Source organism: Mesocricetus auratus, unplaced genomic scaffold, assembly GCF_017639785.1.
Source record: "Mesocricetus auratus isolate SY011 unplaced genomic scaffold, BCM_Maur_2.0 Super-Scaffold_100054, whole genome shotgun sequence".
In the NCBI taxonomy this organism is placed as follows: Eukaryota; Metazoa; Chordata; class Mammalia; order Rodentia; family Cricetidae; genus Mesocricetus; species Mesocricetus auratus.
The window spans coordinates 2,040,548-2,063,130 of NW_024429231.1; the positions used below are offsets into that span (position 1 = coordinate 2,040,548).

The 22,583-nt window shown below is 52.8% G+C and overlaps 2 protein-coding genes across 7 annotated transcripts; one reads left to right on the forward strand and one right to left on the reverse strand.

The window, feature by feature from the left end:
• Positions 1 to 985: 985 nt before the first annotated feature.
• On the reverse strand, positions 986 to 15,171 carry Aldh16a1 (aldehyde dehydrogenase 16 family member A1). The gene is made up of 17 exons (XM_005084731.4): positions 15,039 to 15,171; positions 10,164 to 10,266; positions 9,040 to 9,166; positions 7,833 to 8,011; positions 7,677 to 7,754; positions 7,347 to 7,528; positions 7,110 to 7,262; positions 6,647 to 6,832; positions 6,162 to 6,257; positions 5,827 to 5,963; positions 5,607 to 5,712; positions 5,381 to 5,511; positions 4,588 to 4,755; positions 4,230 to 4,431; positions 2,150 to 2,335; positions 1,823 to 1,945; positions 986 to 1,247 (listed from the first exon to the last, which is right to left on the reverse strand). Exons 1-17 carry the CDS (start codon positions 15,126 to 15,128, stop codon positions 1,086 to 1,088), a joined length of 2,409 nt encoding a protein of 802 aa, XP_005084788.1. The 5' UTR covers positions 15,129 to 15,171; the 3' UTR covers positions 986 to 1,085.
• On the forward strand, positions 14,969 to 22,182 carry Pih1d1 (PIH1 domain containing 1). 6 transcript variants are annotated; one of them, XM_040736180.1, is made up of 10 exons: positions 14,969 to 15,067; positions 18,068 to 18,161; positions 18,673 to 18,739; positions 19,270 to 19,449; positions 20,165 to 20,226; positions 20,313 to 20,394; positions 20,728 to 20,830; positions 20,980 to 21,055; positions 21,334 to 21,579; positions 22,065 to 22,182. In XM_040736180.1, the coding sequence occupies exons 2-10, from the start codon at positions 18,072 to 18,074 to the stop codon at positions 22,101 to 22,103; spliced, it is 945 nt and encodes a 314-aa protein (XP_040592114.1). In that variant the 5' UTR covers positions 14,969 to 15,067; positions 18,068 to 18,071; the 3' UTR covers positions 22,104 to 22,182. The 6 variants fall into 6 exon arrangements, with proteins under 6 accessions (XP_040592114.1, XP_040592115.1, XP_040592113.1 ...); XM_040736181.1 differs by having other exon boundaries at positions 14,980 to 15,026; XM_040736179.1 differs by having other exon boundaries at positions 15,056 to 15,187.
• The last annotated feature ends 401 nt before the right edge of the window (positions 22,183 to 22,583 follow it).

Sequence of the window (22,583 nt, forward strand, 5' to 3'; positions counted from 1 at the left end):
GTTCCAGGACAGGCTTCAAACAATACAGAGAAACCTCTCTAGTGCTGGGATTGTCAAGAGCATTCTAAAAAGCTGTCATGCTACAAGGTAGCCTCCATCTCATCATCATACCAGGAAGGCCTTGCAGATGCCAACCAGATGGGGCCCACCTAGTTTCCACAGCTCTGTGCTGAAAGTTTTATTCTTGGCAAGTGACAGTCTATGATAATCAGTTGTAGCCACAGAAAATGGACTAAGAAAAAGTTGTGCCTAATGGCTCACGCCTGTCATCCCATTGGCAGAAGATCAGGAGCTCAAGGTCATCTTTGGTGCCATAAGAAGCAGTTCTGGGATGTGTGTGTGTGTGCGAATGGACTCCCATAAGTTGTTTGCTGACTTTTGTGTATGCCCACAACACACACACACACACACACAAAGACAGACAGACAGACACACACACACAGACAGACAGACACACACACAGAGTTCCAGGTCAGGCCTGCAGGCGCATGTCGGTAACCTCAGGCTGAGGCGTGGGGATCAGATGTATAGATCAGCTGAGCTACTCCTTGAGACCTTGCTGAAAACATCAGTGGGAAAAACAAACAAAATCCCCCACAAACCTAAAAACCAAACTAAAGCTAAATCTGCTGAGAGGGATCTGCTGTGGGAGCACACACCTGGTCCGTTGAGCTGCTCCTTAGGAAGCCAGCTCTTGCCTGGCCGCATGCCCTCAGTACCTGGTGGCCCCTTGGGGATGTGCTGGGGTCAGACCTTCCAGTTCAGAAAGAGGACTTATGGGAAGGAGGTGACTCTGCAGCCAACCCAACTCTAGAATCAAGCACGAAGGGGACAGAGCCTTCCAGGGACTTCCCTCTAACTCCTCACACCCTAGAGTACTGGGTGGGGCTGAGTTCTCTTTATCCATCCGATAAACAGTGTTGTTGCACAGTTGCCTACCGGGCCACACATGAAGAAGCGTCTGTTCCCAAATCCTCAAAAGCAGTAAAAGTCACTCAGTTTATTGGAAACCACGGGAAGTCTGAGAAAAATTCCAAGCATCTGGTATCTCTGGGCACGCAAGACGGAGTGGACAGCTTCGGGCATCAGTCCCCCATTGGCAGCCACAGGGCCTTGGTTCGTGCTGCATGCAGACTCAGCTCTGGTCCTGCCCCCTCGACCTCCTCATCCCAGGCCCTCGGGAAGCCCCTGTTTACCCACACAGACTTGAGGTTTCCTGCAGAGGCCCATTCCACAAACTGGGAGCCCTGGGACGGGAGACAAGCGATTAGTACTGCCAGTGGTTTAGGTGCTAAACGTCTGCTTCTTAGCAATGAGGCCTTGAGAGACCTGAGGGCCTGATAGAGATGGGTATTTGGATCCTGGCCAGCATTCTTTCCAGACACAGAGGGAGTAGACCTAGGGAATCCCTGTCTTTCCCAGAATCTTGCCAACAGGTGACTCAGGAGGGTAGACCTGGAGCTTGGAATGTTGCTATGGTTCAGTCCCTTAGCAACAGGTCTTCCAAAAAGATGATGTCTTTGGGCAGGGGAGGCATTTAGGCCCTTATTATGAAGACGACTCTCTTCCGTTAGGTAGTGGTGGCGCACGCCTTTCATCCCAGCACGTGGGAGGCAGAGGCAGGCGGATCAAGCTTAAGGCCAGCCTGGTCTACAGAGTGAATTCTAGGACAGCCAGGGCTACACAGAGAAACTATTAAAAAAAATGACCCTCTGATGACTGGACTTTTACCAGGAGAGGATCTCGGAAGGTGCTGCCAAGGAGTCTCTTCCTCTCAGCGACAGGGGTCCCCAGGGGATGAAGTCAAAAGACTCTGAAGTACCTGGGCAGGGCCGAAGTACCACAGGGCCTGGACGTCCTGATGTAAGGCCAGGCAGCGGGTCAGGTGGTCCCGGTCTCCCGTCACTACACTCACCAGGCCAGCAGGGAACAGGGTGGCTATATCCTAGGATGTGAGAGGGCAGGACAGCCAGGGTGAGGACTGGGCATCTGGGAGTGGCTGCAGGGGCTCCTAGAAGGAATAGGACCTGGGTGACAGACTTGGATGGGATGCTGGGACTCAAGCTGCCATGGCCACTAGGAAGAGGCCGGCTGGCTTCCTTAAGAACTCGAAGCAGTCGCAGGCAGGAGGGGAGGCAAGGGGTTTTACCTGACAGACCTCCAGGGCCGACAGAGGATAGGTCCCACTAGGTACTAAGACGACAGCATTGCCATGGGCCAGGGCAGGGGCCAGCAGCGACACAAAGGCCAGCAGGGGCCACTCATCTGGGCACACCACGGCCAGCACTCCAAGTGGCTCTCGAAGCCGGAGCACAGGGCCTCTCAACCCTGTCACCTATATGGACAGATGACACATCCAGGGTAGGTTCCCAGAGCCTGTTCCATCTTCCCCACATCTGACAAGTTCACATCCCCAGAGTAACTCCAATAAAGTGGGCCACTCATTGGCTATGTGGGTCTGCACGAGTCAGACCTCTGCCTTAAACCTGCCCGCGGCACAGCCTACGGAGAAGCTGGGATTAGGCCCAGTGCCAATACTGTGTTTTGTGGTACTGCAGAGGGCTCCAAGCATGCAGATAGGCAAGTGCTCTACCACTGAACCATATTCCAACTCTTGTTTGCCTTCTGGTTTTTTTTCTTTTCCTCTCGTTTTTCGAGGCAGGGTTTCTCTGTGGCTTTGGAGGCTGTTCTAGAACTCACTCTGTAGACCAGGTTGGCCTCAAACTCCACCTGCCTCTGCTTCCCAAGTTCTGGGATTAAAGGTATGCGCCATAACTGCCCAGCTGTTTTCTGTTTTGTTGTGAGACAGTCTCCCTACGTAGATCAGGCTAGCCTACTCAGAGATCCGCCTGCCTCTGTGTCCTTCAGGCTGGGATTAAAGTTGTATACCACCACTACCCAGCTTGATTTATATATATTGTGTGTGTATATATATATATATATATTTTTTTTTTTTTGGTTTTTTCGAGACAGGGTTTCTCTGTGGCTTTGGAGGCTGTCCTGGAACTCACAGAGATCCGCCTGCCTCTGCCTCCCAAGTGCTGGGATGAAAGGCGTGCGCCACCAACGCCCGGCTTATATATTGTATATTTATTTAACTATTTTTGGTTTTTTTCGAGACAGGGTTTCTCTTAAGTAGCCCTGGCTGTCCTGGAACTTGCTTTGTAGACCAGGCTGACCTTGAACTCAGAGATCCATCTGCCTCTGCCTCCCAAGTGCTGGGACTTAAGGAATGAATGCGCCATCACACCTGGCTTGGTTTATTTAATTGTGTGTAGGTGTGTGTGTTGGGGCGCAGCTACGTGCACTTGTGAGTGCTAAAAGGGGCACAAGATTACCCTGGAGCTAGGCAGGGTCACAGGAAGTTTTGAGCACCCTGATTTGGGTGCTGAAATCAATCCCACCCTCTGAGCGAACAGAAAGTGCCCCCCACGCCCTCTTTGTTGCTCTGACAAAGGGTTTCACTATGTAGCCAAGGCTGACACTGAGCTTGAACCTTTTTTTTTTTTTTGGTTTTTCGAGACAGGGTTTCTCTGTATTGTTTTGGAGGCTGTCCTGGAATCGGCTCTGTAGACCAGGCTGGCCTCGAACTCACAGAGATCCACCTGCCTCTGCCTCCCAAGTGCTGGGATTAAAGGCGTGCGCCACCAACGCCCGGCGAGCTTGAACCTTTGATCTTCCTTCCTGCCTCTATTTCTACATGCTGAGATTTTAGGCCTGCACTACTATGTGTGTTTACAAAAGCCTGCTTGAATATAATTGAGCTTACATTACAAAGACTTTAAATGAGCTGGGCTGGAGAGATGGCTCAGAGGTTAAGAGCACTGGTTGCTCTTCCGGAGAGCCTGAGTTCAATTCCCAGCAGCCACATGGTGGCTCACAACCATCTGTAATGAGATCTGGTGCCCTCTTGTGGCCTGCAGGCAGACATGCAGGGAGAACACTGTATACATAATAAACAAGTAAATCTTAAAAAGACCAAAGGAAACAAAAAACCATAGACTTTAAATGGCCACCTGAGCGGTTCTGATGTGCGCATGAACACTTGCTTCCCTGCAAGCATCACCTTCCCTCCTCCGCTGGTCTGAGTCCTCCGGGTTCTCATCAGGGTTAGCTGTACTGCCTAGAATTCCTAGGGCTGAGCCTAGACACATGCCTGGCTCACTGGAGCCTGGGCTCTGACTCTTGCCCGGCTGCCGAGCCTGTCCACCCGCTTAGAGCTGTCTCACCTGTAGTGTCTGGCCTTGGTCTTGAACCCGGGTGCCCCAATTCTGGAGTCGCCTCACACACAGCTCTACTTCGGTCTTGGCAACCATAGGGGCTACTCCGTGGCTCTCTAGTTGCGAGGCCAGGGCTGACTTCCTCCGCTCCAGTGCAGCTGCCAGGGCCCACAGCAGGCGTGCTCGGGCCCCTGGGGACTGGGCCCCCCAGCTGTGGGCAAACAATGCAAGTTAGGGAGAGGTATAGCGGGGCCCTAGCTAGTCCCAGATAGCCACCTCTGTCCACAACTCCAACCTAGGGCTACAGGCCCAAGTTTACTCCCCTCCCAGCCACCCTGATATCTGGGCTTCCGTTGGGCCCCCTTACCCAGGGGCGGCCTGATGAGCAGTCTCTACGGCATCTTGGATATCCTTGGCTCCACCCTCGGCCACATAGCTGTGGAGTTTGCCTGAAGAATCCTGGATGGGCCTGGAGCTCCGGGCCCCAGGAGCCTGGAAACGGCCCCCAACGAACAGCCCATAGGGGGGTGCTGGGCTGCACAGAGAGAGGTGTGAGGAGGTGCTGGGCCCGCTTAGGCCCCACGATCCACTATATTAGTGCGACCATCTCAGTTCCCATGAACCTTTTGGACTCAAATTTTTATTCTCATGAGCTTTTTTTTTTTAAGATTTTATTTATTTATTATGAATACAACATCCTGCCTCCATGTATGTTTGCACATCAGAAGAGAGCACCAGATATCTTTACGGATGGTTGTGAGCCACCATGTGGTTGCTGGGAATTGAACTCAGGACCTCTCGAAAGAGCAAGCAGTCAGTGCTCTTAACCTCTGAGCCATCTCTCCAGCCCTCTCATGAGCTTCTTGAAGGATTTAAACACCTGCTCCCATGAGCCTCTACCGGATTGTGAATTCCTGTCCCATGAGCTTATGTTTATTGTAATGAACCTCCAGGATGCTCAAATTCTTGTTCCCACATGCATCTGATACCCCCTGGATTCTTGCTTCTGGGAAAACTCAAACTGTTAGGTAGAGCTGACGGTCTCCAGGCCTAGGGTTAGGGCGTGGAGGCCCTAAGACCCAGAAAGCTACACTCAGAACTGGCCTGCCCCTCCACCTCCTTACCCTCACCCTTAGACTACCAGGCCTGCAACAGCTCACCTGGGCCCCGTTTCTGGCCCCGACAGCAGGCTGGAGGGCACGGCAAGGCCAAATGTGTCATAGTTGAGACTCTCACAAAGGAAGGGCTCCCAGGAAGGCGTGCCGGAGGGCCACAGGTATTCATACAGACCCTGTGAGGGATGCATGGACACAAGGAGGCCAGACGGACTCAAAGTGCCTCAAGGGTGCTGGGTGTCAGGACACACAGGGTAAGACGGGCACTCACCTCCAGGCCCCCGTGCCAGGAAGACCCACTCTCCTTGCAGCCACCCGTGGGCACCGCAGGGTCTCGGAGGCCATGCGCATTGATCCACACGGTGCCCATCTTGAGCCTGTGAGGCAGGTAAAGACACCGGGGTGGGGGAGGGGCCAGGAAGCTGGGTCAGAGGAGAGGGAGACACCTGAGGGGGAGATACGGCAGGGCAGGGGAGCAAGCACCAACTCACCCGAAGCCCAGCTCCAGGGCCTGCCCGAGCCTCTCACTCCACACACTGGCACTGCCTCCCCGCGGTGTCCCATTGGCCAGGGCTAGCGCCTCCTTGGCTGTTCGGAAAGGCGAAGCCACAACCACAGGCCATGGTACCTAGGAGTGGTGTCAGGAGTTTAGCTGCAGAACAAGTTCCTCTTGTCAATACTGCACCTATTTGGGGAGCAGTCACTGGTGTTCACAGACCCAGGCCACAGGGTCACTCAGAATCACCCTAAGGATAGTGCTGTTGCCCATGCGTGACTTAGGACAGAAAGGCAGGGAAGGGTAGCTACAATCTCTGGGGGGTCTCACCTCGGCCTGGGCACAGGGGGCAGCTGGAGGCAGGCCAGAAACCAAGGCTGGAGAGAAGAATGGGCCGTCGGAGGGCACGTCACCAGCCTGGAATACCTGGGAGGAGGAGAAAACATAGATGTCTCTCCATCCTAGACCTGGGACTGTGTCTCAGCCCTCCTTCTTAACCCGTCAGACTTCAGCTCTCCTGTCTAAACTTAGGCATCTAGGCCCAGCCTCCTCCCTCAGACCCAGGGGTCCATGCCCCAGCCTCCTTCCTCAGACCCAGGGGTCCATGCCCCAGCCTCCTCCCTCAACCTGGGCATCTAGACCCTAGCCCTCCTCCCTCAGACACTGAAGTCCAGGGCCCAGCTTCCTTTCTCAAACTCAGGATTCTAGGCCTTGGTCCTCTCTCAGACCCAGGGGGCTCAGGCTTGTCCCTCTTGACTCTGAAACAGTCGTTGGGTAGCCAAGTTCTAAGACTCCAGTTTGTGGCTGGGGCTCACCTGTCCTCCCTGGCTTTGGGCCTCATCCACAAAGCTCTGGGCTAGGTCTCGGGCGGCAGCTCCTCGGGCCCCCATGTCCACAGCCCCATCCAGGCCTCGTCCACTCCGTAGCTTTGCCATCCTAGCCTGGAGTCGCTTCATAGCTTCATCCCATACAGATTCCTGGATGAGGAGCCTAAGTCCCCCCTGTTGGAAAAAGGGCATCAAAAGTAGGCAAAGTAGGGGCAATGTAGGGAGAACAGGCTCCCACAGAGGGCTGGGCCTCAGGGATGGGGGAGCGGCAGCAGGCCAGAAGCTGGTGACTTGCCCAAGTTTCCTAGGCTACACAGTGAGTTGGAAACCAGCACGAGCTACAAAGGTCCAAAGAGCAGGAAGTAAAAACAAGTTGGGAGTGAACACCCCAAGTATTAGGAGAGATATGGTGGAGCCCTGGACTTTGGTGGCATGAGCACACGGGTCTTACCAGGCTGCGGTCTGACCAGACGGCATCCACAACGCCCTCCACAGCTGAGTCTACATCTGCTGAGTCCATTAGCAGCAACAGTGACTCTGTGCCCAGGGCCAGGCCCAGCCTGGCCCCCTTGCCTGCTAAGGTCCGTCGCAGAGCACGTCCTTCCTGTGGGAACCCCATGGGTTTCAGCTGTGGCAGCAGCCTCTTGGCCCTTAGCCATGTCCATCCCAGGCCCAGCCCTGAAGATACCTCCACAGCTCCGCAGAAGGCCACCTTCTGGACTCCAGGTTGGGAGGCCAGGACAGGCCCGAGTGAGGCAGGGCCGCATACCACATTGAGGATCCCCGGGAAAGAGCCGAGCTCCCCTGCCAGCTGGGCGAGGAGGAGAGGCGTTGGGAGGGCTGGGGGCACAAGGACCACCACAGTGCAGCCTGGGAAAGGGAACAACCGAGGAACCCTGAAGGCCAGACCCCTCCCCTCCCCCCTTGCACAGGCAGGGGCCCAGGTGTCAGGCCTCCTCCCTTGGACCCCAAACATCCTCTCTGAGGGGAGGGGGTGGGGGACACCGCCCTCACCTACCCATAGCCAGGGCAGGGCAGACCCTCCACATCATGTCCAGGAAAGAGAAAGAAGTTGGCAGGATGAGGCCAATAACTCCTGCAAAAAAATCCATAATGAGGGACGGACGGGTTGGTCGACTGGGGCAGGAGGGCTCCGGGGGCTGCAGGTTCTCACCCATAGGCTCCCAGCCTGCCAGGGCCTTCTCCTGGGCATATGCCTGGACTGCATGGTACTGAAGCAGTTGCTGGGCCAGTGGGACATCTCCATCGCGAACTTCTCGAACAGCCCGCCCAGTGACCAGAGACTCCAGGGTCCACAGCAGTTGCTGATGCTTCTGGATAGTCTTGGCCAACCTTTGGAGAATACAAGGGGTTGGTCCTTGCCCAGAGCAACCTGGACTACAATCCCCACAAGCCTTTGGAGCAGAGTCATACTTTATCAGGGACAGCAAGCACCGAAGCTGTATAGGAAATGCAGTCTAGGGAGTCTCAGAACTCTGGCAGTACTATAGAGTGGTCCTAGTCACCAATTACCATCCAGTCCCAAGGATACCAGGAACGTGAATTTGAGCCTCTGATCCAATTACATTATGGGAAATGGGATCTTTTTTTTTTTTTTTTTTTGGTTTTTCGAGACAGGGTTTCTCTGTGGCTTTGGAGGCTGTCCTGGAACTCGCTTGGTAGTCCAGGCTGGTCTCGAACTCACAGAGATCCGCCTGTCTCTGCCTCCCGAGTGCTGGGATTAAAGGCGTGCGCCCGATCTTTTTTTTTTTTAAGATTTATTTATTTATTACGAATTCAACACCCTGCCTCCATGTACATCTACACATCAGCAGAGGGCACCAGATCTCATTACAGATGGTTGTGAGCCACCATGTGGTTGCTGGGAATTGAACTCAGGTCTTCTGGAAGAGCAGTCAATGCTCTTAACCTCTGAGCCATCTCTCCAGCCCTGGAGCTCAGATTCTAATGGAGCGCTCATGATACTATGATACTGTGAACTGTGAGAAATAATGGAGCGCTCATGATACTATGATACTGTGAACTGTGAGAAATAATGGAGCGCTCATGATACTATGATATTGTGAACTGTGAGAAATAATGGAGCGCTCATGATACTATGATACTGTGAGAAATAATGGAGCGCTCATGATACTATGATACTGTGAACTGTGAGAAATAATGGAGCGCTCATGATACTATGATACTGTGAACTGTGGGAAACAATGGCTGTCCTGGCCATTAAAGCCCCACATGCCTGTGGGAAACACCGGCCAATGATTGAAAGGCTCTTGGGAAATGGAATCTGTTTCCACAGCCTCCTGTGAACCCTGAGGATGAGGACTGTTCTTCCTCTGCAGGTCTAGCCTGGGCTTCTTTACCGGCTTAGGTGTTGGGCTCGAGCAGCTCCGGGGAGTTGGCTCCAGGTCTTGAATGCCGTCCTTGCCGCCTCCACAGCCGCAGTGACATCCTCAGCCTGTGCCTGCAGGCAGCTGGCCAACTCTTCTCCTGCAGACACGGGTGGGAGCAAGATGGAGGAGGCCAGCGAGGGAATAAAGACTGCCCAGCCCCCTCTTTCCTCACTCACTGCTCTCATCAAGTCCCAAAGCTGACCTTCCCTTCCCTCTTCTTCCCTTGCTTGCTGTCTTTCTTAAACGTTGATTTATTTGGATTTAGCTGTGTACATGAGTGTTTTGCCTGCAAGGATCTTGTACATCACATATATGCAGTGCCGACAGGGGTTGGGAGTCAGACTCTCGGGAAAATACAGATGCTTGTGAGCCACCAAACAAAACACTGAGACCTAAACCCAGGTCCTTTGAAAGCAGCAGCCAGAGATCTTAACCACAGCCATCTCTCTAGTCCCTCTTTTACTGTGTCTTTTCAATTCAGGATTTGTTTGGTTTGGTTTTCGAGACAGGGTTTCTCTGTGTAGCACTGGCTATCTTGGAACTCACTCTGTAGACCAGGCTGGCCTTGAACTCAGAGATCCACCTGCCTCTGCTGGCTGTCTGTGTGTGGGTGCCCCTGGAGACCAGAAGAGGGGACAGGATCCCTGGAGCTGGAGTTACAAGTGGTTGTGAGCTGCCAGCATGGGTGCTGGGAACCGAACCTGGGTCTTTGGAAAGGTCCTAAACACGTTTAACCACTGAGCTGTCTTCTTCAGCCCTCCCCTCCTACTCTTTTTTAAGTGCCTCCCTATGAAGTCAAGGCTAGCCTGGAACTCACTCTATAGTTTAGGCTGGCTTCATGATCTTCCTGCTTCTGCCTCTGGGTTGCTGGGATTAGAGACATGAGCCACCACACTCAGCTTGAGGGAGGGCAGGCCCCTTAGTAGAGAGGGCCTTCAAAAAGCCTTTTTTGGGGTGCACTAGTGAGACCGCCATCAGGAGAAATGAGACCCCTCATCCTCATGACCACCATCAACGGCTCCTGCACTCAGGAGCTTGAGCACAGCTACGGACACAGCTGCAACCCCAAGAAGTCTTTGTCCCTCCCAAAAGACCTGTGATGGGATCCTGGCAAGGCACTGGGTTCCTGTGTTCTGGCTTCAGCCACGTCCCGTTGACATAGTGGCCCAAGAGGCGGTTGTGGGTATCCAGCCAGGCCTGGAGGAAGAAAAGAGTTTGGAGAGGGGCCTGTGGCAGCTGGGACAGCTCAGTCCTTAGCCAGAGGCCCCTGAAGAGACGCCTGCACTCCTTTGCCCCCGGCCGATTCTTTCCCTCCTGTGTCTGGGTTTGTTTTGTTCTGTGCTGGTTATTGGGCTCAGGACCCAACACTTCTATCAAATTATACTTCTAGCCCGGTTTTGTTTGTTTTTCGAGACAGGGTTTCTCTGTGGCTTTGGAGGCTGTCCTGGAACTCACTCTGTAGACCAGGTTTGTCTGGAACTCACAGAGATCCGCCTGCCTCTGCCTCCCGAGTGCTGGGATTAAAGTCGCGCTCCACCAAGACCCAGCTGCTCTTTATCTTATTTTCTAGAAGACTCACTGTTGATTCATTCTTGTATGTATGAGTGTTTCCATGCATGCACCCGAGTGCATTACACACATGAAGTGCCACAGAAGCCAGAGGCAGTGTCTGTGGACTGCAGTTACGGATGGCTGTGACTTGCCACGTGCCTGGGTCCTCAACAGGAGCAGCAAGCTCTCTTAACGGCTGAGCTTGTCCACCCGTCTTCTTGCCAGAGAGTTCTCACGAAGCCGAAGCTCGCAGTTTCAGCTAGACTGGCTGCCAGCAGGCCCAGGCTCTCCCAGCTTAGTCTCCTTCACACAGGATTACATGGAGGCTGCTGCACCGCTTCACTTACCCGCTTAGTTTTGTTTGAGACACGGCTTCACTACGTAGCTCTGGCTGGCTGGCCTGGAACTCCTCACAAGCAATCCATCTGCCTCTGCCTCCCAAATGCAGGAGTTGAAACTGCGTACACCACGCCCGGCTGCACTGGGCTTTGACTGAGTGCAGGGAATCTGAACTCAGGTCCTCATTCTTGTGTAACAAGCACTTTACTAACCGGGACTTGCTTGCTTATTTATTTATTTATTTATTAATAACCATTACTTTTCAAGACAGGGTTTCTCTGTGTAGTCCTGACTGTCCTGAAACTCGCTGTGTAGACAGCCACCCGCACCCAGCTTAGCCAGGGATCTCACGCCTCTGCTAGCCATCCCCAAGCCTGCAGACAAAGGAAGGATTCGAAGCACGCAAACACCCGGCCGCGCTACTTCTTCCCGGGACCTTTATTACCCGCCATGCTCGCTCCATGCCGCCTTCTCTTCTGCTCACATTTTTGTGGTTGTTAAATCAACATCCACTTCCCACTTTCTGTTCTTTTCCCTCAACTTGACAACTGGCCTTGTCGTTTTTATTTATTATTTTTTAAAGCAAAGTGGGCTTGGTATGGGCTGGAGAGATGGCTCAGTGGTTAAGAGCACTGACTGCTCTTCAGAGGACCCGGGGTTCAATTCCCAGCAACCACATGGCAGCTCATGACATTCATGCAGGCAAAATACCAATGTCCATAAAATAAAAAACAAATTAAAAAAATGGTCTTGGTATGGTGGCATAGGTCTATAATTCCAACACTTGGGATGATGAAGCAGGAGGATCACCATGATTTAAAGGGCAACTTAGGCTACATAGGGAGGCCATGTCTCAAAAATGGGGGGAAAAAAAGTGGCAGGCGAGGAAACATCTCTGCCAGTAAAATGCTCGTCTTACAATTATGAAGACCTGAGTTCAATCCCCAGGACCCACGCGGAAAAAGTAGACCATGGTTCACACATCTGTAATCCCTGTGTTGGGAAAGTGGAGGAAGAGAATCCTCGGAGCTCAAAGGAGAACCAGCTTAGCATATATGGGGGATTCTAGACCAGTGAGAGGCTGATTCAAAAGAAGGAAGGTTGGAGAGAAAAGCACATCCCACTCCTGCAGAGACAGCACCCACACCAGCAGAGCACAGCCACCTGCAAGTCCAGCTTCCGAATCCAAAGCCCCCTTCTGGCTTCCGTGATCACACAAGCACATGCACACACAGCCAGAAATAACAAAAGGTAAATCTTGTCCAGATGTGGTGGTGCACACCTTTAATCCCAGCACTTGGGATGCCAGAGGTAGGTGGACTGCTTGTGAGGTCAAGGTCAGTCTGGTTCACAGAGTGAATTTTAGGACAGCCAGGAAGGACTACATAGAGAAACTCTGTCCCAAAAAGTAAAAACAAGAACAAAAAACCAGAACAAACAGACAAAAATCTTTTAAAAAGAAAAATTTGAAGCCGGGCGTTGGTGGCGCACTCCTTTAACAGCACTCGGGAGGCAGAGGCAGGCGGATCTCTGTGAGTTCGAGGCCAGCCTGGTCTACAGAGTGAGTTCCAGGACAACCTCCAAAACAATACAGAGAAACCCTGTCTCAGAAAAAAGAAAAAATTTGTCATCCAAAAGTCCCAAATTACAGTATCCACAGGGACAGAGCCATTTTGGAAGTGGGGCCATGGGAACATGAGCTGGGCATTAAATACTAATAAATGTCAGTTAAGGCAAGGAGACCGAATAACAGAGTGCTGGTTGTGAAACAAAACTCTTATCTTTTAGAAACAAAGACTCAAATATTTATGGGAAAGAAGCATGACAGCTGGTATTTGTTTAAAGTACTCTTGAGAGAAAAGAAAAAACACAAGGGAACACTGGACTAAACGCTAACCGTTGAAGTTGAGTGATGAGTACATGGGAGTTCCTAATAGCAACTGCTGTGTAAAAGATGGAAAACTTCCCTTCAAAAGGAAAACAAACTCCCAGGAGAATGTCCACAAGGTTCTGGCAGGCCACGGGGGTGGGCGAGGAGCCCTGTTGGACACTGAGAGCTGAAAATGTCTCCAAAGTAGCCTAGACAATCGGTTCCAGATGAGTTCTGTCAGGGAGCTACAGCCAAAAGGTTGCCAAACTGTGGAATTTTATTTTCAAGAGAAATTAGAATCCAGGATGTTTAGATGGAATTAATTGTACAATAATTGACATTTCCAAAAACAAAGTTCAAGCCAAGGAAAACATGTTTTCTGATCGAGTTGCCCCAACTGTAAACTTAAGACCTTTGTTGGAGTAATGGGGGCAACTGGAGGGTCCAGAACCCAGGGCATGGTGACAGGCCCAGCTCTGTCATTTTGTGAGATTGTTTTGGAACTCATAATTGGGTTCCTGCCTTGGCCTTCCAAATGCTGGGGTTACTGGTATGTGTCCCCATAGCCAACTCCTTTAAGCAGTGTGGATTATGGACAAAATGACTCACCTCATCAAACTTGTGTTCTGTCACTAAAACAACAAGAATAATCCTGTCTGTTCTTTGGGCCTTTGGGGGATTAAGTGAAATCATGCTTAGCACAGGGGCTGGCACAACCCATCCACCCATGCACCCCTGCCTTCAAGCTATTACTGCTGTTCCAGGGCATTCCACTCTAACAAGCCTCCATCTGTGGGGATTCCCAGCTGTCCCAAATCCTCTCAGCGGCAGCTGTACTTCTAGTGATCCTAGTGCAGTATCTTTTTACAATGGCATCTCTCTGGTTGGTGTCTGCACTGCAACTGTTTGTCTAGAAGCAGAAAGACAAGCAACACTAGACCCCACCTCATGTCAGATTCAGTCTCCATGCCACCAGAGCTCAGTGCCCATCCTTTCCTGGACTCTCCATGCAGGAACAGCTCAGCAGCCCTAAGAGCCACCAGGGCTGGGATCCTGCCCTCTTAACCAGAGGCTTGAAAGCCATCTTAAAGACAAACTAGGCTCATCCTTATTTATGCTAAACCTATGTTTCTCAAAGATTGGGCTATGCCCCACCTGGAACCTTAACTACAAATGGTTCTGTACTGCCTGTTCCAGGAAATGGCAACCATGTCCTTGCGTCAAAAAATTACTACAGCCAACGTGGTTTCAAAAGTTTATGACTACCTTGCTACAACCACTTTGCAATCCTGTCTTTGTTTCAGGAAGATCTTTAGGGCTAACTTGTTATCTTATGTTCTGCTCTTGTAACCCCCAAAGACTATTTTGCCTGCCACATTCGCCATTTGGAAACCCTGAGCTATAAAAGCCTTGTCTTCCTCACATTCATTCAAGGCTGACCTCTTAGGGGAGTTTAATTAATTTTGCCTTGATGATTTGGGTCGGTGGTCTTTCTCCTCGAATCTTTGGGATTAACACTCTAAACTTGAGTGTTATAATGCTGTCCTTCCAAAGCTGGAGCCCTCCCCTCAAAGTCTAAAAGCTTTCACTGGACCGCCTCTCCAACCCCCCAATGCCTGCCTGGATGCTGGAATAATTTGTGGGACCACGGGCAAAAGACCCCAAGCACCCTCCTAAATTCCATCAGGACACCAAGGGGATTCTGGAAGACCCTGGGGGGTTACAAGAGCTCTAAGAAGCGCAGGGTCTTAGAGGCTCTTAAGGAATAATTATGAAATATGAAAATCTCCGAAAAAAAAAAACCATGAGGCGGGGGATTAAATGGACCCTGAGGGGCAACCCAAGGATAGTCAGACGGGGCAGGCAGTCACAGGAAGATCTTAGTGAACTTGAGGTTCTGAGCGTTCCCGTGAGCCTCAAAAGTGGCAGGGGCCCCAAGAAACTACGGTCGACCAAGGTGTGAGGCCTCGCGAGCACCACCGGTCCCGGAAGGGTTCTGAGGAAACAGCACAGCACGATCGTGGACCAGAACCACGAGCATAAGCATCACCGGAAGAACTCTAGGCCGGGTCCCTAAGCCGGGGCGAGAATCACGAGCTCAGGGGGCGGGGTTTCCGGGGGTGTCGCAGTGGATGACGGGAGCCCGCGCCACTTGGGGCCGGCAGGTCTGCGGACGGGGATAGATCGCCGCCGCCAGGCAAGCTCTCACCAGCGCGCATGCGTGGCTCTCAGGCACCGGTCCGTACTCCAGTGTCGTGAAAATCTCGCGGGCGCAGGGTCCTCCACGCGCTGCTGCCATCGCTCGCCGAACGCCTTCCGCGAAGGGCTGCCGGACGCTCCGCCTGGGGGAACCTGGAGGTCCGAAGGGCGGCCCCGCCCACTCCAGCCGAAGGGGCGGGGCCAGCAAGAACCGCGAGGCGGCGAGCTGTAGGGCGTGTCCCGCCCACCGTAGAGCCGCGCCAGGCCTCCTAGGGGCGGACGCTGGGAAATGTAGTTTCCTGGATAGCAGACCTGGGGGGCGGGTCTCCGCACTAGCTTTGGAAGGACAGCATATTGTCATCTTGATTCTTTAGAAAAAAATAGCTTTGTTTTGTTGAGACGGGGTAGCTCTGGCTGTAGACCAGTCCGGCTTAAATTTAAAAAGATCGGTCTATCTCTGCCCCCGAAGTGCACGGCCACACCTGGCAGAAAAAAAGTGATTTTGATGTTTTCCTACCTTAAAAAAAATTGGATGCAGGTAGGCTTTTAGTCCAAAAATCCATTAGGGAGCAGGAACGACCACTGGGTCTCAGTGATAGTTCAAAAACAATTTTTTGTTTGTTTGTTTTCTTTTTAGAAACATAGCCCTGGGAGTCACAACGTGGTGGTTGTGCATGCCTTTAATTCCAGCACTTGGGAGAGAGAGGCTGGCAGATCCCTGAGTTTGAGGCCAGCCCTTCTACAGAGCAGTTCCTGAACAGCCAGAGATAACAGAGAAAACCTGTCTCGAAAAACCAAAAAAGAAAAACAAAGCAAGAAAGGGCTGGAACACAAGACCAAGCTTCCAGCATAAAGGAGATTTATTTGCCCCAGAGGGACAAAGACAGGGGAGAGGAGACAAGGGAGAGGGGAGAGGGGGTAAGGGAGCCGGGTAGTGGTGGCAGTGCACATTTCTAATCACAGCCCTCGGGAGGCAGAGGCCAACCTGGTCTGCAGAGCACCAGGACAGGCTCCAAATGTGCAGAGAAACCGTGTCTCAAAAAACAAAGTGTGTGTGTGGGGGGGGGCAAAGACAAGGGGAGGAAGGACGTTTGTCCTGAAGGTACAAAGGTCTGCCTCTGGATAAAGTGGAGGCAGGCATGGCCCGTAGGCAAATGACAGTTAGAAAAGGAAAAGGGGAGCCGGGCGTTGGTGGTGCACGCCTTTAATCCCAGCACTCGGGAGGCAGAGACAGGCGGATCACTGTGAGTTCGAGACCAGCCTGGTCTACCGAGTGAGTTCCAGGACAGGCTCCAAAACAACACAGAGAAACCCTGTCTCGAAAAACCAAATAAAAAAAAAAAAAAGAAAAGAAAAGAAAAGGAAAAGGGGAAACTCCGTGTCAGGAAGAGTTGGGGTCTTTTTAAAAAATATCTTTATATATAGTTTATTTATTTTTATTTTCTGTGCATTGTTGTTATGCCTGTGGGAGGGTGTCAGATCTTGGAGTTAGAGACAGTTGCTGATTCCCATATGGGTGCTGGGAATTGAACCCAGATCCTCTGGTAGAGAGCAGGCAGTGCTCCTAACCACTGAGTCATCTCTCTAGCCTGAGTTGGTTTGTTTTGACTGGCCATGTTAATTAGGTGAGCCAAAAAGGGGTCTTCTGATTGCCAGACTTCAGTACTTTGACTGCTGGCCCTTGGAGGTCAGCCTCAGGAGGAGGGAGTGGCCAAACAAGGGGCCAGACCTTGGTAGCCGGCTTTAGGGTGTAATCTCTGCGATAGTTAGCAAAGGAGAAAGGAAGGACAAGCCTGCCATGCTCTGGCCTGTAGAGCCCATTCAGTCCTAGAATTTTCTCTGTAGACCAAGCTGGCCTTGAACTCAGAGTTCACCTCCTTCGGCTTCCCAAGCGCTGGGATTAAAGGCGTGGCCGCCACCGATTGAAGTTACTTAATCTTTGTTTTACTTGTCCCGGCGTTTTCCCGGCTGCATGCATGTCTTCGCTGCACGTGCACACAGTGCCGATGGCCGATGGAGGCCGGAAGAGACGGGGGGGGGCCTGTACCTGGGGTTACAGGCAGTGGTGAGCCACCGTGTGGGTGGTAGGAGCTGGGCCCCGGTATTTCCAAAAGCTGCATGTGTGCTTAACCGCTGGGCCATCTCTCCACCGCTAATATCTTCTTTTCTTTAAAGCAAGCAAAGATTTGCCTTTGTTTTACCTGCATGGGTATTTTTTTTTTTTTACATGCATGGGTATTTTTGCCTACCTGCATGTCTTGTGCATTGCATACATGCAGTATCCCAGTAAGCCAGAAGAGAGCGTTGGATCCCGTAGAACTGGAGTTACAAGGGATTATGAGATGCTATGTGGGTGTTGGGAATCAAACTTTTGTCTTCTGGAAGACCAGTCAGCACTCAAATGATGAACTATCTCTCTAGCGCCCCCCACCCCAACATACACTGTTTCTTTATAAACAAAAGACTTGATTTTGTTCAAAAAGGGCAGTTAATAGCATTGAAATTAAGGGTGTGTGTGTTGGGTGGGATCGGACGCTGAGCCTAATGCATGATAGACAAGAGCTACATACAGAGATACTAAAAACCATTCTGCGCTCTAACGACTGCAGTTGTTGGGGAAGGGCGGAAATGCAGGTTTTATGGATTCAGGAAGTGTATCATTTCACGGTCCTCCTCAGGCCTTACTTTTGATTGGTTGGTTAGGGGGCGTGACTTCAGCTTTCTAATACAAATGGTCGGCGTGGGTGCCTGCTTGCATGGTAGAGCGTTCGGGTGATCGGAAGTGTGCCTACTTCAGTTCCTTGGTTACAAAGGGACCGGAAGTGTGACTTTCTTTTACGAATCTGCCAAACAGGACCGATACAGAGACCTAAGTGACTTGAGGACGGTGCCGTCATCGTAATGGAACCGTAGACCATTCCCAGCCTAGATCTTAGGGTTCTGGGTAAAGAGCTGTGTGTTAAGAATCGACTGAGGCCCTGCGATAGGCTGGCTTAGTGTATCTCCACGTTTTGGACGCTTAGGAATTTTTTTCCCCAGGGCCATGGCGGACTCGAAGCTTCTGGTACCAGAGCTAAGCGACGCAGAGTCGATGGGTGATGAGACGGTGCGGTTTCAGGAGCTGCTACTGCAGGTGCGGGCCGACGATTTATGGGAACGTGGGTGTTTAAAGATTTATATATTGGCGCTCAGAGATGCTGCTGCTTCAGTTCCCAGAATGCCCGACGGCGGCAGCAAGGAGGCCTATGGGAATTGTAGTTGTTTGGTTCAAAGTTTACTAGGTTTTAATAGGAATGGAGTTGGGGTGAATTTGGTCATCAGAAAAGAAAAGGGGGGGCTAGATTGTATAATATAACAAGTGAGCCGGGTGGTGGCGGAGCACGCCTTTAATGCCAGCACTGGAGATGCAGAGGCAAGTGGATCTCTGAGTTCAAGGCCAGCCTGGACTACAGAGTGAGTTCCGGAACAGCCAGGGCTACACAGAGAAACCCTGTTTCGAAAAACAGAAAGCAAACAAAAATATAACATAAGTAAAAAAGACGTGATCCTCAGCTGTCACGTGAGTTGTCCCATAAATGTTTGGGAGGCAGATGGTTGGGTGTGACAGGGCAGGATCATCATGGATGGTGGCTTTTTTCCCACAGGCCTCCAAAGAGCTCCAGCAAGCCCAGACACACAGGCCAGAATCTACACAGATCCAGCCCCAGCCTGGTGAGAAATGTACATAGATCTAGGTATATTCTAGGTATATAGGAATATATATATATATATATGTATGTATGTGTGTGTATACACACACACATATATATATGATATAGATATAGATATAGAGATGTAGAGTATCCCGGAGAGAGGATGGGAGGCCCTGAGAGAGGTCAGTAGAAACTAGGGGCAGGGGATACAGAATGAAGGGGAGAGGTCACAACTGGGTACAGAGGCCTAGAGGTAGTTATGTGAGGGACAGGCAGGAAGACCACCTACAAATAGTGCACCACAGAAAGCAGAGTGGGGTGGAGATTCAGAGTAAGAAAACGCCGGGAAGCAGAGGGGACAGAGGGAAGGCAGAGGCATTAAAAGAGGGGAAGGGACTGGGAGTGCTGGTGAATGCCTGTAATCTCAGGAGTACCCCACGTCTGGGGCCAGCCTGGGCACAGAGGGAGAGGCCTTGTCTCAGAACAGGGAGAGGGGGTGAGAGTGAGGCTGCTGAGGGACAGATGGCCGAGACAAGCCCTCCCGTGCAGGTTTCTGCGTAAAGACCAGCTCAGCGGAAGGAAAGGTTTTCATCAACATCTGCCACTCCCCCTCCATCCCGCCCCCGGTGGATGTGACCGAGGAGGAACTGCTTCAGATGCTGGAGGAGGACCAAGCCGGCTTCCGAATCCCCATGAGCCTGGGAGAGCCACACGCTGAGCTTGATGCAAGTCAGTGCCCTTGGCAGACACCAAGTCTGCTCCCCCAGGAGCATGCGCCTCCCAGGGAGCCAGAGGGGACCGATTCAGGATGGAGGGGACACGCCCGGGCTCCTCCTGCTTAGTGCTGGTCTGATACGAGATTTGAGCAGTTAGCCAGGCGGGAGGCGGTCAGCACTCTGGAAGCAGAGGCAAGTGAATCTCTGAGTTCAAGGCTAGCCTGGTCTACAATGGGAGTTCCCTGTCTCTAAAAAGATTTTAAGAGTAGCCAGGCAAAGTCAGAGAAGAGGGTTTCAGGCAGAGGTGACAGTGAGCTTGGAATGGTGGCTCTCTCTCGGAATGTTAGCTTCTAGGATGCTGAGGCAGGAGAATTGTGAAGGCCGGAGACCACAGACCAAGCTCCATAGAAAACTGACCTGTGTCTGGGGGATGGGCCAACGTTCAGGAGACACTGGCAGTGTGAACAGTCTGTGTTCTCTAGATAGGGGTGGGAAAGAGTAAGATGATTCTTGGGGTCACTGGGGAAGATCAGGGTCTGTCTTGGGGATGTGGGCATCAACCTGGAGTTGAGCCTTGAAGCCAAGAAGGATGTGGTCTGAGTTGGCTGGAAGGCAGAGTGTGTGCTGCCTCTTACTTCCTGTGGCTTGGGTCTCTGGTCCTGAGCTAAGTTTTCCTTAAGTGCACTACATGGAGGCTTGCAAGAGCCTCATTCCCTCTCTTTCCACAGAAGGCCAGGGCTGCACAGCCTATGATGTCGCCGTCAATAGCAACTTCTACCTGAGGATGCAGGTGGGGTGTGTGCTATGGCCACGGCCTGGGGAGGGTGCTTCCTCCTGCCCCGCCCTCCACCACACCTCTTCTTCCTCTCACCTTAGAACAGCGATTTCCTGCGAGAGCTAGTGGTCACCATTGCCAGGGAGGGCCTTGAGGACAAGTATGGTTTACAGCTAAATCCAGGTGAGGGGCAGCGGGAGAATGGCACACTTGGGAGAAGTCAGTCCTGTGTGTCAGGGGTTTCCTAGACCAGCCTTCAGAAGGGGTGGAGCTTCTCAGAGTGAAGGTGGAGCAGATAAGGGCGGGGCCAGGAGCCTGGTGTTTTTGGGGGGTCCAGTGTGGGGTGTGGTGGCCACGGTGGAAGTGTCTTGATGATTCCCCAGGAAGAGCGGGGCTAAGGTGGCAGGGGTTCCTAGAGTCAAAGTTGAAGCGGTCAGAGGGGAATGCCCGCCTCTGCGCTGGGAAGCACCCCCTGAGGGAACCCTGCCTCCGCGCTCTCTCCCTCTGCAACCCCAGAATGGCGCATGTTGAAGAACCGACCTTTCCTGGGCTCCATCTCACAGCAGAACATCCGTTCCCGGCAGCGTCCTCGGATCCAGGAGCTGGGGAGCCTGCAGGGGTGAGCCTTCTGCCTGTCTGGGCTGGTGGCTACCCTGGGGCTCTAGGGACGCAGATGGAGTTGAAACACAGCGCTGGGTGGAGGAGAAAGGGACAGCAAGTCAAGTCAGACCAGGTGGTCACCCGCAGTCTGCCCTTGTTCCCATACAGTGCAGAACGGCCTCACCTGAACCTTTGGTTGGAAGCCCCTGACCTCCTCTTGGCTGAAGTCGACCTCCCCAAGCTGGTGAGTGCGGGTTCTTCAGTCAGGGAAAAGAGGTAGACTCTGGGCACACTGGGCCTGAGGCAGGAGGTCTAGTAGCCAAACTCCTAGGTCTGGAGGCGGAGACTGGGGCCTGGACTCCTAGGACTGGGCTATGTCTCCAGAGGCAGTGGTGTGGGCTGTCCCCAGACCTGCATAAGTTGCTTCTGCTGGCCCAGAAAACCAGCGGGTACAGCCACTGCTATCCTGAGTGTGAGCTCCTTGAGACTTATAAGTACTGCCCTTTGACTTTGTTTGTATTGTTGGTGCTGAGGACTGATGCCACAGCCACGCATGCTGTGACCTTGTGGAGCGCACCGCTTCCCAAAGCTAGGGCATGCGGCCTGACTCTACCTCATCACCAGGATGGACCTCAAGGGCTGACACTGGAGATAGGAGAGAGTTGCCTGGTGATGGGAGGTCCTCAGCAACTGTACCACCTCAATGCCTCCATTCCCCTGCGGATCAACCCTGAGGCCAGCAGGGCTGCCTTCCATCATAGGAGAAAGGTGCCTGGGGAGGCTTCAGGGAAAGCTGGGATATGGGGGCCTGGGGCCTGGAGTCCTGGATCTGAGGGAGGAGGCTGGGCCTGGAGTCCTGGGTCTGAGGGAGGAGGCTGGGCCTGGAGTCCTGGATCTGAGGGAGGAGGCTGGGCCTGGAGTCCTGGGTCTGAGGGAGGGGGCTGGGCCTGGAGGCCTGGGTCTGAGGGAGGAGGCTGGGCCTGGAGGCCTGGGTCTGAGGGAGGAGGCTGGGCCTGGAGTCCTGGATCTGAGAGAGGGGGCTGGGCCTGGATCCTGGGTCTGAGGGAGGAGGCTGGGCCTGGAGTCCTGGATCTGAGAGAGGGGGCTGGGCCTGGATCCTGGGTCTGAGGGAGGAGGCTGGGCCTGGAGTCCTGGATCTGAGAGAGGGGGCTGGGCCTGGAGGCCTGGGTCTGAGGGAGGGGGCTGGGCCTGGAGGCCTGGGTCTTGAATCCTTCTTCTCTTTCCTTTCTCAGCAACTGATGGTGTCCATGCCCCTCCTGTCAGTGTCTTGACCAGAGTCCCTTGTATTTCCAGATGTGGAGATGATGTTGGTGTCTTCTCTAAATGTGAAATAAACAGTTTTTCCAGTTCTCTCCAGCTTCACAAATTGAGAGATGGTGGGTGGAAGCTAAGAGGGTTATCAGCTCTGACCCCAGTGTCCCCTAGAAACTTGCATGCCTTTCCTGGCTTTCTCTGTCCTTCAGTACTCATTGTCCCGGAACATCCAGACACCCTCCCTGGTGCCCGGCAGGCCCACAGAATGTGTCCCGCCGTGCCGCCGCTGCCTGCTCTGTGCCCCCATCTTCGGGGTCACTAACAAGCCGCCCCTGGACCGTGGGTGCTCTCGTGGAGCGCACTCAAGCAGCGTCTCTAGGGTCTTTGGCCTGTACTCCATGACCTGTATCCACCCTGGGGTTCAGCTTCCTGTCACAGGCACACCCAAGTCAAGGTCCCCAAGCCCCCGGCTTCACTTCCTCCTGACTCCACACGTG